Source organism: Marmota flaviventris, chromosome X (genome assembly GCF_047511675.1).
Source record: "Marmota flaviventris isolate mMarFla1 chromosome X, mMarFla1.hap1, whole genome shotgun sequence".
NCBI classification, from domain to species: Eukaryota; Metazoa; Chordata; class Mammalia; order Rodentia; family Sciuridae; genus Marmota; species Marmota flaviventris.
This window is the reverse complement of record NC_092518.1, coordinates 45864404-45888644: the sequence shown is the minus strand read 5'-3', so window position 1 is coordinate 45888644 and position 24241 is coordinate 45864404. Positions and strand designations below refer to the sequence as shown.

The following is a 24241-nucleotide window of genomic DNA, read 5'->3' as shown; positions in this document are numbered from 1 at the left end:
CCTTCTGAATATCCTGACATTTACACATTTGTTTGACAAATATTTATTGAACACCTACTCTGCCCTTCATTATACTAAGGTTAGAGAGACAATTCAGATTTCAAATTAATATTAAAGTATAGACCAAACCAAACCAAAGCTGCAGTCCCCAGGAAATTAAATGTTTCTTCCTCTATGGAGCTTTCTCTGATTCTGTCAGGTACATTTAGTCAGTCACTACTCTCTCCTTAGAGTACCCAGAACAATCTGTAAACTCATACTCTTTGTGTCATATTAAACTTTCTATGAGCTTGCCTGTTTCGCACACTTAACTCCTTTAGCTAAGTTTTTCTTACATATCATTTAAGATGATACTGTTACAATTTTGCTTTGGAGGGTTTGATTTGTTTTTCCTATTTGTTTTCTTCTTAATTTTTAAAAAATTTGTTCTAATTAATTGTACATGACAGTAGAATGCATTTTGACACATTGTACACAAATGGAGCACAACTTCTCATTCCTCTGTCTATCTGTGGTGCAGAGTCACACCCATAGTGTAATCATACATGTATATTGGGTAATAACGTCTGATTCTACCATCTTTCCTATCCCCACACCCCCTCCTCTCCCTTCACTCTCCTCTGCACAATCCAAAGTTTCTTTATTCTTCCCTACCATCCTCCCCCACACACACTCTATGGGTCAGCATCTGCTTATCAGAGGAAACATTTGGCCTTTTGGTTTTTTGGGATTGGCTTATTTCACTTAGCAGAATATTCTCTAGTTCCAGAGGATTTGCTTTTGTGGGGTTTTGTTTGTTTTGATTTGCATTCAGTCACTCTTCCAGTAAATATTTATCAACACCTGCCCTATGCCACGTACTATACTAGCAAGTTTATAGTAAGTAAGTTTTAATAAATAGAGATAAGCAAGGACCTAGAACTCATGGGAACCCACATGGGCACTTGAAAAATATGTATTCTTTGTACAAAATCAGTCAAGCACTTAAACATCATTTATTCCATTAATAAGATCTTCTGTGACTTTAAATATAGGTATATTGTGTTCATGTTCATTTTCTTCTATTGGTGTTTTGCATCTTGCCAACAAACTAAGATGGAAATTTTTAAAATAAAAGAAAGGTGAAAATTAAATTGAAGAATGACATTAATATCAGATAGAATAGTCCTCAAGGCAAAAAGTATTATAAACAAGAATATTTTATATTTATTAAAGATTAGCTACAAATTGCATGCTAAATAATATAGCATCAAAAATATAAAATAGGTAATAAGGAATAAATTTTCCATGTGGATAAAGTGTGAGTAGTGAAAATAGAAAGTTTCTGAGTAAAGGGAAATTTTCTGGATCCCACGGAGATCCCTCCTAGGGAGCCCACTCATTTAGAATTTAGTTCCTAAAGAAGCAAAAGGAGTGGGCTAGGATTGGAGCTCAGTGGTAGAGCACTTGCCTAGCATGTGTGAGGCACTGAGTTCAATACTCAGCACCACATAAAAATAAATAAAATAAATGGTCCACCAAAAATATATAATATATAATATATATATATATATATATATATATATATATATATATATATATATATATATATAAAGAAAAAGAAGAAGCAGCAGCAACAGGATTCTTTTGGCATGTCCTGCCATCTCATCCTGGAACTCAGAGAAATAACACTTTGGGTTTGAAGAAAGAATAATGATGTAGAAATGTCTATGCTGTTTTTAGTCATTCTAGGTGAAAAATATTTAGCTCAGAGAGTTTCTAGATTCTAAGCCAGACTGACTGTAGAACCCTGACTATTTCCAGGGTACCATACTGTCTCATGGTTACTACCAGACTTCCCAGGAACCTATCCCATGTGCCACTCAAGAAAACACTGCTTGTTTGAAATGCCAAACTTCCGAAGTCTTATACAGCTTCAGTAATTATGTATGATCATTGTTGTCAGCTTTCAGGGAGCTAAGAACAAATTTGTACTGATATATTTGTATTTTTTCCTCTCTGTCTCTGTCTCTCTTTCTGCATTCTTAGTGTCTAAAACAGTAAAGCATATTCAGTTCATGGACATTCAATTCAAATACTCATCAGTGAGTACATATTTATTTAATTAGTGGATTATCTATCTTAGAAATCTATGACTCCATATCATCTAGCCATCTGCCCAAGCTAGAATTTTAAGAGACTTAGACTCTCCCCTTCTTTTTACTCCCTTCCCATAAAACCCATGACCAAGGGCTATGGATGTAGCTCGGTGGTAGAGCACTTGCCTATCATGTGGAAAACCCAGGGATTCACCCTAGTACTGCAATTTAAAAAAATCCATCACTAAGTCTTATGGATTTATTTCCTTAATAGCTCTTGCATTTGTCACCTTGCTCACTCATCTCTTCATCTAGTGCCTTTGTTCAGTCCCTCTCTGGCCACTGATTCAGTCACCTCCCAACTGGTATCCATGCCTTTTCTCTCTTTCCCTCTGAGCCCATCAACACCAAAACAGTTAATACCACTCTTGCTGACAATCCCTAAATGTCTCCCATAATTCAAAATGATAGTCCAAATTCAATACTTATGAGTGGAGACACTTGATCTGGCCTACCTTCTAATTTTACTTCCTATCACTCTAAACATTCTTAGCTACAGCAGTACTGAACCAGGTACATTTTGCCAAGTGATGCTCCCATGACTTTACACATATTCTCCAGTCAACCAAGAACATCTTTCCTTAACTTTTCTTTTGTCTCACTAAATTCTACAGACCTTTTGGAACTCAGCTCCTGCTGACTTTTTCAGAATACCCTCCCCCACTCTTAGAGTTGTGGGACTCTTCTGTGCTCTCAGAACCCTGTGTATTCTTGATACTTAAAACACTGTCCTGTCATTGCTGATGTACAAGCCTATCTCCTCTGTCACCCAGACTATGTGTAATCAAATGCAGAGATTCTTCTACTTTATTCTTTTGTAATTGCCAAAACCTAGCCTAGGATCTGGTCCATAATAGCTTTCAACTTAATAAGTGGTTATGTGATAAATTCATGAGGTCTTGTGGCCTAATAATGATGCTTTTATTTTCTAGCTACATGGTTCAGTGGCCTGGTGGCAGAATCCTGCATCGCCATGAGCTAGACACCTTTCTTGCACAGGCAGTGTCTACCCAGCTTTATGAACCAGATCAACTCCAAGAACTCAAGGTGATTTGATTCTACCTTTATTTAACTTTTTCCTGTACTGTAGGGTCTTTTTCTCCCGGAACGGGGGGGTGGGGGAAATGAGTTCTGCAAGTAAGGATTGACTTACCTTAGTCAAATATACAAAAATCTGTCAGTAAAATCAAAAGATGCCTGCTATACTATCCCCATATTGATGGATGAAAATGGACAATAAAGATGGATATTATGCAAGGCAAATAAATCATGGCCCATAGACTATGTGTCCAACTCTCTTTGTAAAAAAATAACTTTTTGGCCAGGCACAGTAGTGTACAATTATAATCCCAGTGGCCTGGGAGGCTGAGGCAGGAGGATCACAAGTTCAAAGCTAGCCTCAGCAACAGCAAGACCCTGTCTCTAAATAAAATTTAAAAGGGCTGGGGATGTGGCTCAGTGGTTAAGCACCCCTTAATTCAATCCCTGGTACCAAACAATTTTCTTTTGTTTGGTGTCACTAAGTTGCTGAGCCTAGCCTTGAACATATGATTTTCCTGCTTTAGCCTCCTTGGTTTCTGAGATTACAGGTGTGCAGCATAATGCCCACCTCTGACTCTTATAAGAAGTACTATAGGGGACTTATCCTGGTATCCCTGCTTATTTCTGAATAAATGTCCATCCCCCCTTTAATAATACATACTGGGTACTAGGGGGAAGTATAGAAAAGCATGAGGAAGAAAATAAGTCCACCATGTAATTGAAGGCAGTACAGGATGGTAGCATAAATGATAGGCTCTCAAGGAACGCTGCCTTCAGTTTGAATTCTGGCTTCATAATGTCCCAGCTGTGTGACCTTGGACAGGCTACTTAAACTCTCTAGCTTTAGTTTCCTTACTTGTAGGATTTTGAGGATATTAAGTAAAATAATATATGTAAATAGTCTCTTGCATATTTTAAGTTCATAGTACTCAATAAATATTGCCTGTCAATGCAGAATATCCCAACCCCTGACTTCAGTAGCTATGTTCTTTTGAGGCCCTAAGGTAAACCAGAAGATCAAATGAATAAGATTTGCAAAACTGAGCTGGGTTCAGTGACAACACATCTGTAATCCCAGTTACTTGGGTGCTAGAGCAGGAGGATCCCCTGAGCCCAGGAGTACTAAACTGGGTAACAAGGAGAACTCTTCTCAAAAAAAAATAATAATAATAATACTTGGGGATAGGAGTGTAGCTCAAAGTTGTAGCACTTACCTAACATACAAGAGGCCCTGGGTTCAATCCCTTGCAATCCCTTGTACTAAAAAAAGAAAAATAGGGATCGGGATGTGGCTCAAGTGGTAGCGTGCTCACCTGGCATGCATGAGGCACTGGGTATGATCCTTAGCACCACATAAAAATAAAACAAAGATATTGTGTCCCTCTAAAAAACTAAAAAATAAATATTTTTTTAAATAAAAAATAAATAAAAAAGAAAAATACTTGTAAAATTTTAATTTAAACTGGGTACACTGTTGTATGTCTGTAATCCTATCTACTCTGAAGACTGAGGCAGGAGGTTCAAAAGTTCAAGGACAGCCTGGGCAAATTAGTAAGACCCTGTCTTAAAATTGAAAAAATTAGCCAGGCACAATGATGCTCACTTGTAATCCCAGTGACTAGGGAGGCTGAGGCAGGAGGGTCTCAAGTTCAAAGCCAGCCTCAGCAACTTAGTGAGGTCCTAATCAATTTAGGGTTAATCACCTGTGGGTTCAATCTCTGATACAAAAAAAAAATAAGAGCTGGGATGTAGCTCAGTGGTAGAGCTCTTGACTCACCTTTATAAGGCTGTGGATTCAATCCCCAGTACAACAATAGCAAAAATCTTAATTTATTTCAGATCAACTATGGGAAAGATGCAATCATCCTAGGACAAAAAGTGTTTCCTTTTTGGAGTAAAGTAGTATGGCTGGATGGTAGAGCAGCTCCTGATGCCCAACCACATCTAGCAGGCACCTGAAAATACTTACCTTTTTCCTATTGAAGCCATCTAACATACCAACTTGAGATAACCACTGTGAAAACTGTTGATGTTTTCTTCCAGTGGTTTTTTTGTGTGTGTTATGCTGAGGATTGACTCTTTCAGACTTTTGTCATGCATATTGATGTTTCTTAAGTAGTTATAGCCACAGTTTCTGTGTATGCAGATTGAACCAACCACAGATGTATAATATTTTTTTAAAGTTGCATTAATACTAGATGTGTAAACTTTATTTCTTGTCATTATTCCCTAAATAATACACTATAACAGCTATTTACATTTCATCTACATTGAATATTAGGAATTATACATAATCTATATGCTATAAAGTATATAGGAGGATATGTGTAGGTTATGCAAATACAAAAGGGACTTGAATATATATGAATTTCATTATGCTTGTTGGGAACCAATCCCCAGTGATACCAAGTGATGACTATATTGTGTTTTTTTCCCACAATATAACATATATTTTCTGTAGGTTATAAATTTTAGTAAATATTTTATCATATGGATGTATCATTTAATTATTATAATGTTTATAGTTTTCCCCTGTTATATGTAATGTTATAATTAGCATCTTTATGGATAAAATTTTATTCACATCTCTACTTCTTAGAATAGATTCTTAAAGTTGATATCCTCTAACCTTATGAGTAACTTTCAAGTCATCTCAGGGAAAAACATAGATAAAAGCTAATTGTGCATTCAAAGGTCTGTATTAAAAAGCACATGTTCAAATTTAACTGCAAGAATTAGCATGACAGAAGGGCCGGGGGTGTGGCTCAGTGGTAGAGCACTTTCCTAGCATGTGCAAGGCTCTGGGTTCAATCCCCAGCACTGAAAAAAATAAAAAGAAAGAACTACTTTGTCAGGAATAAGAATAAATGTTATCAGTAACAGTACACGTTGAATATCCCTTATCAGCAATGCTTGGGGCCAGATTTGTTTTGGATTTCAGATTTTGTTTGGATTTTTAAGTATTACATATACCTAATAAGATATCTTGGAGCTAAGATCCAAGTCTAAACATGAAATGCACTTGTGTTGTATATGCTCATACATATAGCCCGGAGGTAATTTTCTATGATATTTTTAGGGTAACTGCATTTTGACTGTGACCTGTCATGTGAGGCCAGGTGTGGTTGTTTTCACCTGTGGGATCATGTCTGTGCTCAAAAAGTATCATATTTTGAAGCAGTTTAGATTTCAGATTTTCAGATTAGGGATGCTCAACCCTAGTTTGTGTTTTTTTTTTTTTTAATTTTTTAGTTGTAGTTGGACATAATACCTTTAATTTTTTATTTATTTTTATGTGGTGCTGAAGATCGAACCCAGGGCCCAGCACGTTCTAGGCAAGCACTCTACTGCTGAGCCAGCCCTCAACCCTAGTTTTTTAATACTAATTTCTCCTCTATGGTTGTTTCAGATTGAGAAACTGGATGCCCGAGGGATTCAGCTTGCTGCCCTCTTCATGAGTGGGGTCGACACAGCTCTCTTTGCAAATGATGCCTGTGGCCAGCCAGTCCCTTGGGAGCACTGCTGCCCCTGGATTTACTTTGATGGCAAGCTGTTCCAGAGCAAGCTCATTAAAGCAGGCCGAGAACGAGTATCCCTGGTTGAACTCTGCGATGGCCAGGTACCAGCACATTGGGCAGTTGCTGAGGGCCATCTCTAATCTGCTGAACGGGAATGAATGAATGGGCAGGGAGAGGAAAAAGAGCTGAAACATTGGAGAGGGAGGGAGCAGAAGTGGGAAAAGTGTTTCTAACCTTAACCTAATTGAACCAACATGGCCCCAAACCCCAAGTATAATCTTGTAATGTACATGTTATAAAATCATATGTTGAAAGTTTTTTTAATGTTTTATTTTGAGACAGGGTCTTGCTAAGTTGCTTAGGGCCTTGCTAAATTGCTAAGGCTGGCTTTGAACTTGTGATACTTCTGCTTCAGCCTCCTGAGCCACTGGGATTACAGGTGTGCACCACCATCCCAGCTTGTTGAAAGTTTTTGTATGAGCTTGAAGTAATCATGTCCTTTTTCATATTTCTTCCCCATGGAATACTCAGTCATAGTATATGCTTTTTCTCTAACTCTTAGGATTTCATTTCCCTTATTTACAAAAACTGTAAGTCACTTTTGCATGTGATGATCTTTTTTTTTGGTAATGAAACTGTTTAGAAATAGGTAAAGCAGATGAAAGGGTAGAAGTGGAAGAATTTTTACAGCCAAATTTTGGAAAAAGTGAGAAAAGACAAGGGAGTGGAAAGATTACTCACTCTTTCATCCATTTGGAGGGAATTAGCTGAGATTTTAGAGCAGGGGTCAGCAAGCTACTCAGTCTGCCTCCTGTTTTCTGCAAGACAGTCCATCCCCTGTTTTTGTAAATAAAATTTTATTGGAACACAGCCACATTCATTTGTTTGCATATCACCTCTGCTTTCATGCAACAGTGGCAGAGTGGAGTAATTGTGGCAGACACAGTGTGACACACAAAACCTAATATATTTACTATTCTACCCATTCCAAAAGAAGTTTGAGCCTAAGCAGAACTTAGGGTCTCCAATCCTGCAGATAGGGGAGAAAGTTGAAATTAAGGCTTCCTATATATCGGGTTTTTGTTCTTTTCTCTTTTACCTAATTCTGTTACCTGTCCCTTAAAAAATGACCTAACCTACCTGCACAAGGACTTGTGTTCAATCCCCAACATTTCAAAAGAACAAAAGAAAGAAAATAAGATAAAAATAAATTATCTATCCTATTGCTGGCCATGTAAGAGACCATCAGTAAATTCTTATTGTTATATTTGTTTTCATTGGTCTAGTTAATGTGCCTCACAAACCCTCAGTCAATACTAATATGATTGGTAGTGTGGTTTCATGAGAAGAGTGAGGGCTTTGGTGTTAGATGGGCTTCTTGAGTGTGTGGCCTGAAGCCATTTAACTCCAGACGTCAATTCCCTTAATGGGAATAGAATTGTGAGGCCATACCTAAAGTGCTCAATAACTGAGCCTGAAACATAGGAGAAGTTTAAAAGATGGCAGCTGCTATTACTATTTTCTCCTTATTTGAAGGCTGACCTGGCAACCAAAGTGGAAAAGATGAGACAGAGTATCCTTGAAGGAGTCAACATGAATCATCCACCACCTTCTGCTCTACTTCCATCACCTACTTTTGTGCCTCCTATGGTGCCCTCTCTGTACCCTGTTTCACTTTATTCCCGAGCCATGGGTTCAATGCCACCTCCCCCTCAAGGAAGGAGCCGAGGGTTTGCAGGTCAGTATGTCAGAATGAGGTATTTACCATCCAATTCATTTCATAATAACCAACCAGTACTCATTGCTATTACAGAATTACCAGTTTCATATATATCATACTTCATTTACATTCTGTGCTCTGTTGTGGTAGTTTGAGGAGCATCCTATTTGAGATGGAGGGATGCAGACTGGGAAAGAAAGTCCTATGGATTCCCAGACCTCTCTCCATAGAGGTAGTTGGTCCCCAGGAATTTGACTTTAACCAACCAAACTCGCACAGTGACTGACAGAAAAAACAGGATTGACTTTTTTATTTTAAGAACTACAATTCATATGAACTGGATCTGTATGTTTGCACAGAAGCTTGCAGGAAGAGCAGTAGGAATAAATGACCAATGGGAATAAATTATTTGATATAGCCATTTCTACTCTGGGGGTTGACCTGACACATTTCCCTTCCTTCTGCTCCAGAAGCATAGAGATAAATGTAAATGTCATTGTTCATGCCTCCCAAAGGATTACAGGTTAGTAGGGGAAATAAATGCACAAATATACATACAAATACACACATATACATGTAAACATATACATATATGTATAAATTATGGTGACATTTGAGCTGCTCCTTAACAAGAAATCAACAAGCATGCTTAGGTAGCCCTAATATTTTAAGCAACCTGATATTTTAAGCAACCTGTCTCCTGGTGAAACAGGATATTTTAATGAGAACCTTTTAACATGAAATAGCATGAGTCTGTGATCATGTGAGAGTGTCATTGCTATGTTGAATGTGTGTGTTGTTCATTGCTCCTCTCTTAAAAATGATCTTTTGGGGAATCACAAAATTCAGTATGGATGTTTAGTTCAAAGCTGGGCTAGATGAGCAGTGTGAAAGTCAGCTCTTCTTCAGTTGGGTAATAATCAAATCTTAAAATCCAGGAAACTAGCTATTTCATTACTTTAAAGTGGTTCTACAGATCTCTCCTCTGATTATTTGTTTTTATTTCATTTTGTTTTATGTTACCAGGGAGTGAATCCAGGGCCTTGCACATGACAGGCAAGTGCTCTACCACTGACCTATATCCCCAGCCTTTTTGTTTGTTTGTTTTGTTTTGTTTTTGAGACAGGGTCTAACTTGCTGAGTCTGGCCTGGAACTTATGATCCTCCTTCCTCAACCTCCAAGTAGCTGAGATTAGAGGCACATGCCATCACACCCAGCTCTTCTTTGATTCTTTGTGTGTTGTCTTTATTCTGTAAGTCTCAGAAGTCATCTTAATTATGGCCAACTTCTCAGGAGGTTGTCACCATTGTCCCAGCTACCAGTAATACTATAGTCTCCAGGTAGTGGTGGTCCATGGTAGCCTCCTTCCTCCCAAAAGGACACAGTAGAAATATAAATTTTCCTTGCCCCTTTTAAGAGTATAGTTCCTACCTCCTGGGATTCTCACTTTTATACAAACAAAGAGCTCTTCGCTAACTACTTGATTAATGAGTTAAGGGTTATTGCCTTTGGGTTTTTTTTTTCCCATAAACTAAAATGCCTATTAGAACTCTATACATATTCTTTGATGGCCATATTACAAACCTCAGCTATGCTTGTGGGTTTACATACACAGAGTTGGAATTTCCTCTGTCTTAAATAACTATATTACCATCCTGTCTTGAATGGTCCTGAGTTTCAATTATTACTTTTCTTGCTTTTTAATTATAAATTGCTGTTATTCTAGCTTCTTTTTTTTCCTGTTTAGTTTGGTTGTCTGGCTAATCGTATAGTGGGTAGTGATACATATCTGTATCAAGAGTGGGTTTAACCTATAATTTTCTAGTAACTATATTTTAAGATATTATTCCAACAGATATTGAATTCTGACTTCAATATTCAACAGATATTGAATTCTTACTGCTGGGCTCTATAGTCAAAAATGAAATCACTCATACCTGTTATTAAAATGGATATATATATATATACACCCATACATATACAGATCTTTTACCACCTCCCCCTATATTTGCTTCCATCATGACTCCATGTTATTTGCATAGTCTTCTTATCAGAGAGAAATGGAGATAAGATTGTAGGACCTTGCACTTAGCATTCTTTGCTGCTGTTCCTCCTCTCTTGCCAGGTCTCCATCCAATCCCACCCCAAGGAGGAAAACTGGAGATTGCTGGTATGGTGGTGGGCCAGTGGGCTGGCAGCAGATCCTCCAGAGGCCGAGGATCCTTTGGCATGCAAGTGGTTTCTGTCGGTGGGCCAGGAAAGGGGTATGTATTCAAATGGGTTGGTATGAGCTAGTGTCAATCAAGGTGCCCTTGGGAAATGACCAGCTATTGAATCCTTCTATTATGGTAAGAGGCATTAACCAACTATCCATATTTAAAGCCAATTTTCTGTTTAGTTCAGCAAACATATACTAAATATTCTGCCTTGATGAAAAAAAGTTTTGTACTAGAGAAAGTGGAACAGTATAATACAGTATATGTACTATATGGTAATATAATATGAAAAGGACAGAAACATAGGTTTATAATAGTAACTGGGGAGGGGCATCTAACTAAGCTGTGTCAAACTTCCTAGAGGAGATGAGCAGCTAACCAAGTGAAAATGATATGGATGTGGGCTTTGTGTTTCTCATGATCATTTTTTCTCCCACTTGCTAAAGGCATGGAAAAGAGCAGACTGGTAGAGGATCCAAAGGACACAAAAAAGGAAATAAACAAGTAAGTACCTTTTGTCGAGACTCTTTATTTTCTGTTTGATAATCTTCTTTTTTTAACTGAGTTGCCAGACATCACAGACATGGAAACCTGAGCTACTCAGGGAAGGAAGTTGTCATATCTTCTCCAGGCATTTGATTCCATTCCCCTCCTCTCTAAAAGTCTAGTGAGGGTTAGCCTGCCTAGAACTCTTCCTGCAGGGCTGCAGAGGCACATCCTTAACCCTGAATGAGGCCACAAGGCAGATTCAAATGTGTCCTAAAGACCTGTGTCTAACATAGTATTTTCTACATAGATACAGAAAGGTACCAGAGTGTAATGAACAGTGTAGTTGCCTACAGTCTGCCTAAGCTTCTAAGGGGCCACCAGAAATGTTTGAACAGTGTTTTGCACTTTGCTGAATGTGGAAAAGGGAGGGGGCATTAACATTCTGCTTGTTTTTAAAATGTTTTTATTAGTGCATTATAGTTATACATAATAGTGGGTCCATTTTGACATAATCATACATGCGTAGAATATTATTTGCTCCATTTCAGTCCCCAGTACTTCCCCCTTCCCTCCTCTCATCTCTCCCCCTGTTCCCCTTCCTCTATTCTACTGGTATTCCTTCTATTTATTTGTTGATTTTTTAAATTGGATACACACACATACACATACACACACACATATACTTTCACTGTGGTGTATTTATATATGTACATAATTTGGTCAATCCATTCCACAGTTCCTCTATTTCCTGTCCCTCCCTCTTCCTCCTAAATTCTCTTCCTCTACTCTACTGATCTTCCATCTATTTTCATAGGATACCCCTTTTTATCCATATTTTCCTGTAGATTCCATGTAAGAGAGAAAACATTCAACTCTTGACATTCTGGGTCTCATGTTTTTCATTTAGCTTTATGATTCCATCCATTAATTGGCTAGTGAAATAATTTCACTCTTTATGGCTGAGTAAAACTCCATTGTGCATACATATCACATGTTCTTTATTCATTCCTCTGTTGGTAGTCATGTGGGCTGGTTCCATAACTTGGCTATTGTGAATTGTACTGCTAAAAACATTGAGATGCCTGTATTCTTATAGTATGCTAATTTTACTTCTTTTGAATAAATACCAAGGAATGAGATAGCTGGGTTACATGGTGGTTCCATTTCTAGTCTTTTGAGGAATCTCCATACTGATTTCCAAATTGGTTATACTAGTTTATAGTCCCACCAACAATGTGTGAGTATAACTTTTCCCCTATATCCTCACCAGCATTATTTATTATTTGTGTTCTTTTTTTAATGAGGTGCTAGGGATCCAAACCAGTGTCTCATACATGTTAGGCAAGTGCTCTTGCCACTAAGCTACAGCCCCAGCCCTATTATTTGTATTCTTGATTATTATTGCTGTTATAACTAGAGTGAGATAAATCTACGTGTAGTTTTGATTTACATTTCCCTGATTGCTAGGGATGTTGATTCATTTTTTCAAATATTTGTTGGCAATTTGTATTTCTTCTTTTGAGAAATGTATGTGTAGTTCTGCTTATTATTAATGACTCAGAAAGGTCTTAAACTTTCTTCCAATCTATGCCTTGAACTATATCATAGTTCCCACTGATCCTTATTAGACATTCCCCCCCACCTCAAAATATAGACTATGCGAAACTATTCCTGTACTGATCTAAAGTCTCATATAGGGGCTGTGCGTGCAGCTCAGTGATAGAGCACTTGCCTAGCACTTGCACAACTGAGTTCAATTCTCAGAATTACAAAATAAAAATCTGGTACTGAACTCAAAACTGCTAGGCTTCTCATAGTATTACAAAAAAAAAAAAAACTCTTGAGGGCCTGCTCTCCACCAAGCCCCATACATTTTAAATGCAGTCTCTAATCCTAAGCAATTTTGTCATCACTTCTCAATAGTAAATCTACTCTCCTATATACCATCCACCCTCACTGCATCCAGGCTAATCTCCAACATCTAATGTTTCCTCAAAGAATAAAAATTTTCTTTAATGTTATTTTAAGCAAAAATTGAAGCTGGAATATCACACAAAGCATTTTATAATGCACCCAAAGTTAGAGAGCAGTGATTTTGGGAGAAAGTACTGTACCAGTGATCTACATCCTCAGCTCCACTATTTTGGGAGTTTTTTTAAAGCTGCTCACCTTTTTCCAGAAACTGCTCACTAAGGTAAAAAGGATTGCAGCTAGATGGAAAATTAGTCAGCCACATAGGTTTCCACAAGAAGATACAGTTTTGGTGAATTCACCATGATTCAGGATTTGATCCTCAGCTGTAAAATCTGAAAAAAATCTTCTAATTTTAGCACAAAAGGAGTAGATCAATTTCTCTGTGGTTGACTCATACCATCCAGGATCACAAAAGTGTCAATACCACTTACGTTATGACTGGGCAGTAGGGGAAAAGGAAGGAATTAAGAGATAAGTACTAGTAAGTACTGATTTATGATAAGAAATTATTATTACAATGTATTGCACACATGCTCTTTTGGAGTCACTCTTAAAAATGTATGAGCTCTGGCTGGGGTTGTAGCTCAGTAGTTGAGTGCTTGCCTTATATGCGTGAGGCACTGGGTTCTATCCTCGGCACCACATAAAAATAAATAAATAAAACAAAGATATCGTGTCCATCTACAACTAAAAAAAAAAAGTTTTAAAAAATGTATGAGCTCATCAAAGCCACATGAATACCCTGTAAGGTACTTATTACTCCCCATTTAAAATAAGATGAAACAGAGGCCCAGAAAAATGAAGGACCTTGCCACAACTTATCCATCAAGTCAGTTATCAGAGATAACATTCCTGTCTGAGCTAACTGATTCCAGAGCCCTGTCCTGAATTGATGCCAACACAGCATAATGACTCATTGTTAAAGACAAAAGTCAGACCCAGGTCTGGCTGACTGTAGTGCACATATCCTTAACCATTACTGCCAGAAATTTCTTTCTCTAAGTTTAAAATAGAAGAGAGACTACAGTATTAGAAATTTTCTTGGGGCCATAGAATCAGAATAATGATGTTAGTTACCACTTGAGTTGTGCAAGACACAACATGTTCTAAATGCTTTACATGGAGTGTCTCATTGAATCCTTACAGGAACCTATGAAGTATATACTATTAGTCTCTATTTTACAGATGAAGAAAGTGACAGAAAACAAGGGATGGCAGGATCTTAAGTTTCTTGTAGATATGATTCCTTCTATTCTAGAGGGAAATCCTTGTGTTGACCTTGTTTTTAGCTAAGGCATCTTCACTAGACGGAGCTGCTGCTACCTTGCTGACTCGCCTTTTATGCAGTCACACTTTCTCCAGGGCATGAGATAATTAATTATTCTAGCCTACTAAATCTTATTCTATAGTCCTCTCTTCTGAGATCATCATTGTTTTATATGTTCTCAAGTTATTAAGTCACTTGTTTCTAATATTTTTATTTCTTTGTGGACTCCCTCAGATAGCTCACTCCATCCTTTGTGTGGATTTTACTAGTTTCATCTTATTTCCATTTTCTTGAGCAACACTTCTTAGTAACCTCCATGTTGTATAGACCTTTAAGCCCAAGGATTTAGCTTTGCATCAGGCTTTGCAATTTACCGGTTCTGTGGCCTTGAGCAAGTTACTTAACCTCATGCCCTAGTTTCCTCATGAATATAATAGAGAAAATATTATCTACCTTGCAGGGTTGTGAGGATTAAATGAGATGACATATGTAAGGTGTGTAGCACAGAGCCTGGAACATGGGAAGTACTCAATGAAAATTAGTAGGTGTTATTTATAATCAACCACAAATTCAACAGGTATTAGCTTTCCATTATGTATTGTACCTTATTGGAAAGAACAAGGCCTCTGGGCTCAAACAGGCTTGGATACAAATCTAGGCATACTAGTGACCTTAAGCAAGTCATTTTATTGTTTTTTGTGGGGGAGAGACTCTATTGTCTTATCTAGAAAATGAACAGGAAACTGTATAGCATGTCTAACCACATGGTAATCAGAAACTACTGTTATTCCTACTAACATTCATCAAGAATCAGCACTAGCCCGCAAGGTAATGCAGTTAATGTCATTTGCAATAGCAGTTAACATTCTTGGGATTAAAAGAAAAATAAGTGATTATTTTTAGTTATAAGAAGAACCAATAAAAATTTAAAAAGAGAGGGAAATGCTGATTACACTGATTTGATCAGTGCATACTGTAAGCATTTGTTGAAATATCACACTGTCTCATTAAATATGTATAATTTGTAATTAGATAAAATAAATAAAAATTTTAAAAAGATCCTCTGGTAGTTAAAATGGTAAATTTTATGTTATATTTTTACCACAACAAAAATTAAAATAAAAAAATAAGATTCTGTGGAATATTACACATAAATCTGTTTTTTTCTTTTCCTTTTATTTATACAACCAATCACAGCATTAGACTATTTTGCATGGAAGTTGAGAGACTAGAGGCTGACACAAATGAAGAGGAATTCTGGTCCAACCACTTTCTATCTTAAGCAAGTTACTTTCATCTTCCTGAGACTCAGCTTCTTTGTTTATAAATGGGACATCATAATATCTACCATTTAGATCACTATAAGTATTAAAAAAAATAAAACATGCCAGGGGTATTGGCTCACACCTGTAAACCCAGCAGCTCAGGAGGCTGAGGTAGGAGGATTGCGAGTTCAAACCCAGCCTTGGCAACTCAGTAAAGCCCTGTATAAGACCCTGTCTCTAAATAAAAACAAATTTAAAGGGCTGAGGATATGGTTCAGTGTTTAAAGTGCCCCTGAGTTCAATCCCCAGTATTAGGAAAAAAAAGAAGAAAAAAATATATATATCGTAAAGTTTGGTAAGCAGTACCTGTGTCATTATTGTGTTATCATTGCCATCAGATTTTAGTCAGATCAATCTGTTTTACCCTAAATTCTCAGGCAATTATCAGAATACTATCCTGATAGTATTGATATTCAGTGTCAAGCTTTAATCTGTGTTGTATTTTTAAAGAACTGAACCAACTTCCTCAGGTTTGTTTATGAACATGTTTGGGAATGGCTAGCCAGTTTGAGATTAACATTTCCACTGAGCATCTATCTCTGTTTTTGACAGGGCTCTTCAGATGGAATTTCTAAATCCCTGGAGCTTCGTCAAGGGCGGTCCCGCTCACAGGTAAACGGAAACAATGGCACATTGATCAAGGAAGAGAAGAGTGATCATCGTCTTCCAGCTCCATCACAATGTGCCTTATCCAGAGACAGCAACGTGTGTAATAATGGTAACCGCTGCCTCCCTGTGAAGAATGGGGAGAAGAACCGCTTACAAGAGCAAAAACTAGAAACTGTGGCACAACGGAAAGAGGAATGACAAGCTGAAGATGGCTTCACCAGTCAGGAAGAGGGGAAAACTATACTTTTCTGATTCTAGGCCCAAGTTAGAGGAGGCTATAAATGCTTGCCCTAGATTTATCCAGGATTTTGATAAGATATCCTATTGAATTCATCTATTCCCCTTCTCTATCTTATTCTGGGTCCCCCGACCTAGGACCCAGGGAATTTCTGGTTAAAGGTGAATAGCAACAAAACTAGTTTCAATTCTCAAATTTAATATAATAGTACCAATATTCTCTTTATCTCCTCTGGGAGGCTAGTAAGGCAGTAACTGTCAGAAAGCAGGTGTTATCATGTAAAGTCCTATATAAAAGTTCCAGCTTTGGTTTTCTGAGTATCTATCATGGCATTCATTTGCAGACTTACGTGATAAACCTGTGGGGTCAAGGGAACAGCTGTCTATGGCTTGCTCACTATTTTTCCTCTATGAAGTGAAGGGGCTGACCTTGATATATAATCAGTATCCACTTCCTCCTCACTCTTTCTCCCACCTCACATACCCCAGGATTTTTGTATACCACCTCTAACTCTGGCCTGACAATCAGATAGGTAGATGTTTTCAGGGAAGTGAGTAGTATTGGTTATTTTATTTTATCTTATTTTATTTTATTTTTTATTTTATACACTTAAAAAAACTACCAATGGCCTTTGTACTGGGAGATTCAAGTGAGTCGGAAAAGTACTGGGCAGATTTTTCCTGCCTCTCAACCAGTGCATTGTTTGTAAAATAGAAGATGTGGTGCAGTTCACCCACTCTCTGCTGCCCACACCCTGAAAGGGTGGGAATCAATGTTATGAAACTGAGTACGAAAGGGACTCAAAAGACTCTGTGTGTATGTGTGTGTGTATGTGTGTGTATGGGTGTGTGGGTGGGTGTATATATGAATGCGTGTATCTATATGCATACACATACCCTTTATATAAAGAGACAGATCTATTTATCTATACATATTTTATATATATATATATATATATAAGTGTGTGTGTATATGTGTATGCATACACATACATACATACATGGTGATGTCCCAGAAGATTTACTGAATTTCCCAGAAATGCTTCCACTGCTATGGAGTGGTGGGTTTCAAAAGATCACACTTTAAATCTAAAATCCTTACTAAGTCACAGCCCATTGCAATTATGAGAAGATGGGCTACTCTAAATCAGACACAAAGTACTCTCCAGAGATTGCCTGTTCAGAACAACACTTGGGTTGTTACAAGCTTAATCTTGAACAGAGCCCTCACATCCCATATGGTGAAAACAGGAGGTTGGAATGGGATTGGGAAGAGTTGGGTGTTTCTTTAAGAAGGTTTAGAGAGAAAAGGAGGATGGGAGGTAATTACCATTCGAAAGTGCTTTCAGCCAATTTGAAGCAAATCTCTTCTGGAACTCCAACATCAAATTGGCTTCAGGTGAGAATAGATAGACCTGAAATCCCTGAAGGAGGGAAGACTAACATTGGAAAGATGGGGTAGGGAAGTGTGAGGAAATTTGACAATTTGATTTTACATGCCTAGATTGTTTCATTTGTTCATTGACATTTTGACTACCGGATCTTTTCATTTCCTTTGCAAGGAAGACTTCAGAGGACTCTGTCCTGGGCCTTGGGAAGCATTCTGTAAAAGATTCTTAGCCCCCCATGTGGCTAGGATCTGCCCAGGATAAAGAGGCTGTTCCTCCTTGCTGGAGATAATCTTGAGACAACTTTACATTTCCAGTTTCCCTCCTTGGACAGCCAAAATATGAGGGGTGGAAACATGGCTTATAACAAATTAGCATCGTATCTTCATTCAGGAATTGAGGCTTCCAGCCTCACACACCTCCTTTTGGGCTTTATGATATTCTTGCCCAAGAAGTACCATTTCTACTAGACTATAACTGACTATAGACTTCTAGCAGGGTTCTCTCTTTTTGAAAAAAAAAAAAAACCCATGCACCTTAACCCACAGCAGGTCCTTGGTGATTTTATTTTTTCAGACCAGAAGGCTGCTAATTGCCCACTTACAATGACAATATGAGAAATTGAAAACAGTCTCAGACTGTTTAATCCTAGTCTGGCCCAGTTTACTAGAAGCCACAAATTGCAGAGGGAAGGAGCCCTGGAGTGCCTTGTCCCCTGCCCAGATACTTCTTACATAAACCAAAGAAGGATGACAAGAGTGTACACCTTGCCAGATATAAGCAGTAACAAAGTGTACCAAAACCTCTTTGGAATTAGCTCCCCTGATTTAGTACCCCTTCTTCTCTTGGACCATCCCAACCTTTTGCCAACATCTTGAAGGTTAGGACTTCTGTATCCAGCAAGGGAAGGAATTTGTAGTAAATTTAGGTGGCTTGGAATTTTCTTTCTGAGCCACGGAGGGATGAATCCTTTGGAGCTCTAAAAGTAATCAGAATCACTGAGCTGTAAGTGAATGAATATATATATACATATATATATATATATATATATATATATATATATATATATATATATGTATATGTATATATATACATATAATATATTCATTTTATAATAGGAAGTACTTGGAGTTAAATGTAAGGTATCTTTTCAGTTGCTGTTCTGTGCATCTTGAATCTTATCTGACACAATCAGATGACAGTATTGTTAACTCTCACAGCATTAAGAAGACTTCTTATTTTGTAGGCATTCACTGTGAGAGGCAAAATTGCTGCTTTGACAAAGATGATTCCAGTTTGCCAAAAGGCTTGCTTTTCTCCCTTCCACACACCTCTACTATCCTCCAGCCTGGCCCAGGGTGAAACAAGTGGTTTACCTGCAACCGTGACTTTTATTTGAATTCAGCATTTTGAGTTAGAAGATTACAAGAAAGAAAATAAAGGGCCATATGCCTAGATTTTCATTTATCTGCCAAAATGCACAACTTCAAAGCCAGAAAAACTAAGGTTCATTGCTGGGAGTTGAACTTTTTCTAATTGGAGGACAAATTGGGGATGGTAGGGTCTGATCTTGGAGAGACTATCATCCTTCACTTGAGGTTCCTTTTCTAACTGTGATGTGGTCTCTCTTGAACAGAGTCATGTTGGAACTCTCAGAAATGACCCACTTACCTTGTAGGACCACGAGCAAAAACACCCTGGTGGTGTAAAGCCACTGATCCCCAAGGACTTGTAGTCCTTGATTTCTGCTGGTGTGTCTTGGGATCAGTCTATAAATCTTACCCATTTTTAGTGGCCAGTCTGGTCTGGACCAGGCCTGACAAACTTCTGCACATTTGCATCATTTTCATTCTGAGCCAGTAGGACATTGGGTAGACTAAAGCCCAAGAAGTGGTACTTGCTTTGGCTAGGGACATTTGATTTTTGTCTCCATCTTGATTTTCTGACATTGTTAGCCAAGTCACAATAACCTTTTTTGATCACTGGGAAAGCCAGACAAGACATTAAGGGAGGGTGGTTAAGGTGGGGGGGGGCAGGAATGCTTATGTAGGGTAGAAAGAATATGGGAGTAGCTGTTTGGTTATGGTGATTCAGTCCTTTGGAACCTTAGAAGGCTCCTGTGGGCATGTCAGTGCCACCATGTCAGCCTCTAAGCCCCCCACTCCTTTGAAATGACAATACAAGTAGACCACAGTTTAAAGTAGTTAGTATAATTCTACTAAGGTTTAATCATTATACTTGTTCACTTCCTGATGCATATTTCCTAAATATGCTTGGGGTTCAGGGTGTGGGGGGGGGGGGAAATTGTCACTGTTCCATTGTGTGTCACCTATATTTTTCTCCCTCTGGTGACTTTGGCATCTTCTTATTTGACTTTCTCTTTTCATTTCCCTTGGCTTATTGCAGTAGTCTGCTGGTGCAGGTAGAGAGCTCAGTGCACCTATTCCCCTATTACTGTTAATTATCTTCAGTATTGTCCAAGGTTATTTTGATGTTCTAAGAAAATAATGTCATTTTTTTTACAAAATTATCTTCTCCGAGTTAAAAGCAAAATAAAACATCCCCTGTGCTAGGGTGCCCATTTCAGCTTTTGATATTGCCCCCTGTACTTTTTATAGATGCTCTTTTGTCCGTGTTGGTAGTAACTAATGACTAGTGAATTTTCATGTAAATGAAGCAAATTAAATATTTCAGATTTTATTAATCTCATAACCCTGCCAAATCTGATGACTTCATTTTAATTACTTCCCAGAAGGCACTTCCCCTCCTACCTTTTATTTTATTCTATTCTATCTTTAGACTAACACACTAGGTAAAGAAACTTTAACTGCAAGGAGTCAGTGATTTTTTTAGTGTTCCCTGATAAATGATGTTATTGACAAAAGTAAGAAATTCTTTCATTGTTTTTTCCTGTGTTACTATCTCTTCTCCTGTGCTCTTGACAGTGTGTTTAGTGGATGGATAATACGTATTTCTCTTTCCCACTCCCAGATTCCAAATTCCCTGCCTTTTTGGCCCACCTCACCACAAAAGCTCCATAGTTTATTAATGTAAGTTTGAATGGATGCTTCTTTGGGGAAACTGCAGGAGTTAATGGAAATGTTTCAGAAAGGAACGAGACTGTCTCAGGAGTTGTTCTGTGATGGAATTTGGTCTGTTGTTTTGTTAATGCTGATGGAAAGAAACTTACAGCGCTTAATAAAAATCTATTCTTTTAGTAAAAATATTGTGGAACAATTTTGGGTGTGTGAAGTTTGATTTCTTCTCCCATCTCTGGATCCCTTTCTACAAAGGGGGAACATACTTGTCTCAATTCAGAAATGTTGCACAGAAATTGTGGAGTCTGTAGAATATCAGGCTAAGAGATCCCATATAAGAATAATCAAAAGGAAGAGAATATTTAGCTTCATGGTTAACTTCTTTATTTGGATGTTCTACAGGCACCTTTGACTCGACATTTCCCAAACAGAACCTGTCCTTTCTTCTGAAGTCTGCTCCTCTCCATGAGTGACACTCCCATCTACTCAATTGCCTGAGCCACAAACTGACCTGGGGTTAGTCATCCTAGAGTCATACCTTTCCCTCATTTCTCAAATCTAATTGGTAATAAGATCTGCTGATTACACTCAACTATCTTTCTATTTCTCATATCTCTCTCCTCTTTCCTGTCCCTGCTCCTGTGGCCTGATTCAGGCCTTATCATGTCTCACCTGGACTGTTGCCAGTTGCTCCCCTGTCTTACTCCTAACCAGGCAGTTGTAACCAACATTTTGTGTCTGAGTGAATGTACTTTTTTTCTGATTAAAAGGGCCTATACCTTTTTTTTCAGTTTTTTTAAAGGAATCTATGACAAAAGAAAGTTAAGCACCATTGCTTTAATCCACCATGCTTATCAGCTTCCAGAGTAATCTGTCTTTCTAACACCATGCTCAACAACTTCCATGGTCCCTTCATTATCTGGCCTCTGACCACTTCTCTAGCCTCATTTCCTTCCTTCCCTACTGCACCCAGTGATAATAAAGTGCATCTCATACACATTAAGCTGTTAATATCTGCTTCTTCTCATTTGCTTGTACCATTGTGTAGAATGCCTCTCTCCCTTTGTTTCTGATGCAGTCTCTACTTATTCCCCAAGATTCAGCTCATGTCTTTGACTCTTCGTGATCCCCAACTTGGGATCCCTATACAGACTCATCACAGCCAGCCTCTGTGCACTTTGCTGCCTCTCTTCCTCAGATGGAATGTGAGAGCAGTGTCCATGCTTAACTATTTCTGTGAGTTTGGCACCTACTGCACAGCATGCACTTAGTAAGCATTCAATAACTAAATCAAGGACAGCCAAAACACATTTGAAAGTGTGCTTTGGTACAAAGTGGATTGTAGACGTTTTGAAGCAAAGGATATGTTGGTGGCAAGAACACAGGAAGATTGAGTATGAAGGTTCATTCCTGAATGGTATTCATTTAGATGTATTTTAAAATTGGCTCTGAGAAAAAGGAGCTCTGAGTCACCTTTGAGCAATAGAGGGATGCTTTGAGCAGAGTCTGAAGCCAGGACTCCAGGGCATTCTTCTTACCTTACAGCTTCTGCTGAATGATGAATGACACTAGCTGAGCTTGGCCTCACTGATCACTCTGTGCCTTATACATAAAAATTATAAAAGGAAACAGCTGAGCCTGAAGGGGAGAATTCGAGGCCTACTGAAGCTTGCAAACACTTCATCCTTAAATGAAAATTCTATTATTTATAACATACTTTGTTTTAGTTAGATTCACACATGTCTTTTCCTAGCCTTGGATCTATGGTGGGAGATGGGACTCAGAATTCAATAGTAGGAAATCCTTAGCATTTGGCTTTTGAAAGTTAGTTTATTGAGGGTCTATTTTTTTGGTTTTGGTTTGGTTTTTTTTTTGTTGTTGTTTGTTTGTTTGTTTGTTATTTTGTTTTGTTTTTTGGTACCAGGGATTGAATCCAGGGGCACTTAACCACTGAGATATATCCCCAGGCCTTTATATTTTTTAATTTTGAGATAGGACTCACTAAATTGCTGAGGCTGGGTTGGAACTTGCGATCCTGCCTCAGCCTCCTGAGCCTCTATAATTACAGTCATGTGTGCACCACCATGACCAGCAGTGTTAGGCTCTTGAACATTATTTCTAATCCTCAAATAACACTGCAAAGTAAGTATTGTCTGCACTTTACATATGAAAAAAAAAATTCAGTGATGCCCAAATCTGGGTTCTAAGTTTGTTTGTCTTAATAGATAATCCATTTCTGCCTGCTCAATATTCCTCTTTGGTAATCTTGAGGTGCATGTTTTTAACCATTACTACCAAAACCTTCTTTCTCTAAGGTCAAGCCACAAGGGAGGCTACAGTATTAGATATTAACTCAGGCCCATCATTTGCAACTTAGCAAAACTCCGTCTGAAAATTAAAAAATGGAATGGGAATGTAGTTCCATGGTAAAGCACCCATGGGTTCAATCCCCAGTACCAAAAAAGAAGAAGAAGAAGACAACGAAGGACTTTTCTGCTGATAACAGTTGTTACACTGTAACAATGAAAAATTATAAAGCATCTAGAAGATAACAGAAAATCCATGTGATCTTTAGCTTGATGATAAGTTTTTAAATATAACACCATGATCCACAAAAGGAAAAATTCATAGACTTTATTAACATTGAAAACTTCATGCAAGGTGTGGTAGCACATGCCCATAGCCCAGTGACTTGTAAAGCTAAGGCATAAGGATCACAAATTCAAGTCCAGCCTCAGTAACATAGTGAGATGCTATCTCAAAAAAAAAAAAAAAAGGGCTGGGGATGTAGCTCCATGGTAAAGCACCCCTGGGTTCAATCCCCAGTACCAAAAAAGAAGAAGGACTTTCATGCTGATAGAATTGTTACATCATTAAGAGTAGTTTGTAGGCTGTGACAACATTGGGTTAAATTTTTGGTGAATTACTCAAAAATGCACACCTTGGTACCTCTAGAGCTCATGATTCTTGCCCAACTTTTCTCCATCATGAAGGTGGAGGAGTATGTGACCCAAGCAAAGCCAAATATAGTGCTTTTACATGGATATGAGAGAGGAAGTGACAAAGGATGAAAATATCTCTTCTAAGATCACAAACACTAGAGAAAATGTGAGCCAGGAATGTTGCCGACTATTTACATTTTCTACAACTAGTATTTATTTGTGCTTTAAAACAATGTAAAGTCTCTGGTTGTTTAGTAGCATATACATGAATGCATCTATTAAGTGCTTACCATGTACCAGAGAGTGTTCAAGGCACTTTGTTTATATTTTCACTTCAT

General features: G+C 38.0%; 1 protein-coding gene across 4 annotated transcripts in view; it reads left to right on the top strand.

Moving 5' to 3' along the window:
- Positions 1-21161, top strand: part of Fam120c (family with sequence similarity 120 member C) — a 125602-nt gene extending 104441 nt beyond the window's left edge. For 2 of the 4 annotated variants that reach the window (XM_071606782.1, XM_027950205.2), the window contains exons 11-16: positions 3071-3185; positions 6589-6798; positions 8234-8435; positions 10544-10682; positions 11081-11138; positions 16242-21161. In XM_071606782.1, coding sequence (XP_071462883.1) covers positions 3071-3185; positions 6589-6798; positions 8234-8435; positions 10544-10682; positions 11081-11138; positions 16242-16496 — 979 coding nt within the window. In that variant the 3' untranslated portion in view covers positions 16497-21161. Of the gene's footprint in view, positions 1-2028; positions 2062-3070; positions 3186-6588; positions 6799-8233; positions 8436-10543; positions 10683-11080; positions 11139-16241 lie in introns of those variants that run through there. The other 2 variants (XM_027950206.2, XM_071606784.1) reach the window with 2 other exon arrangements.
- The last annotated feature ends 3080 nt before the right edge of the window (positions 21162-24241 follow it).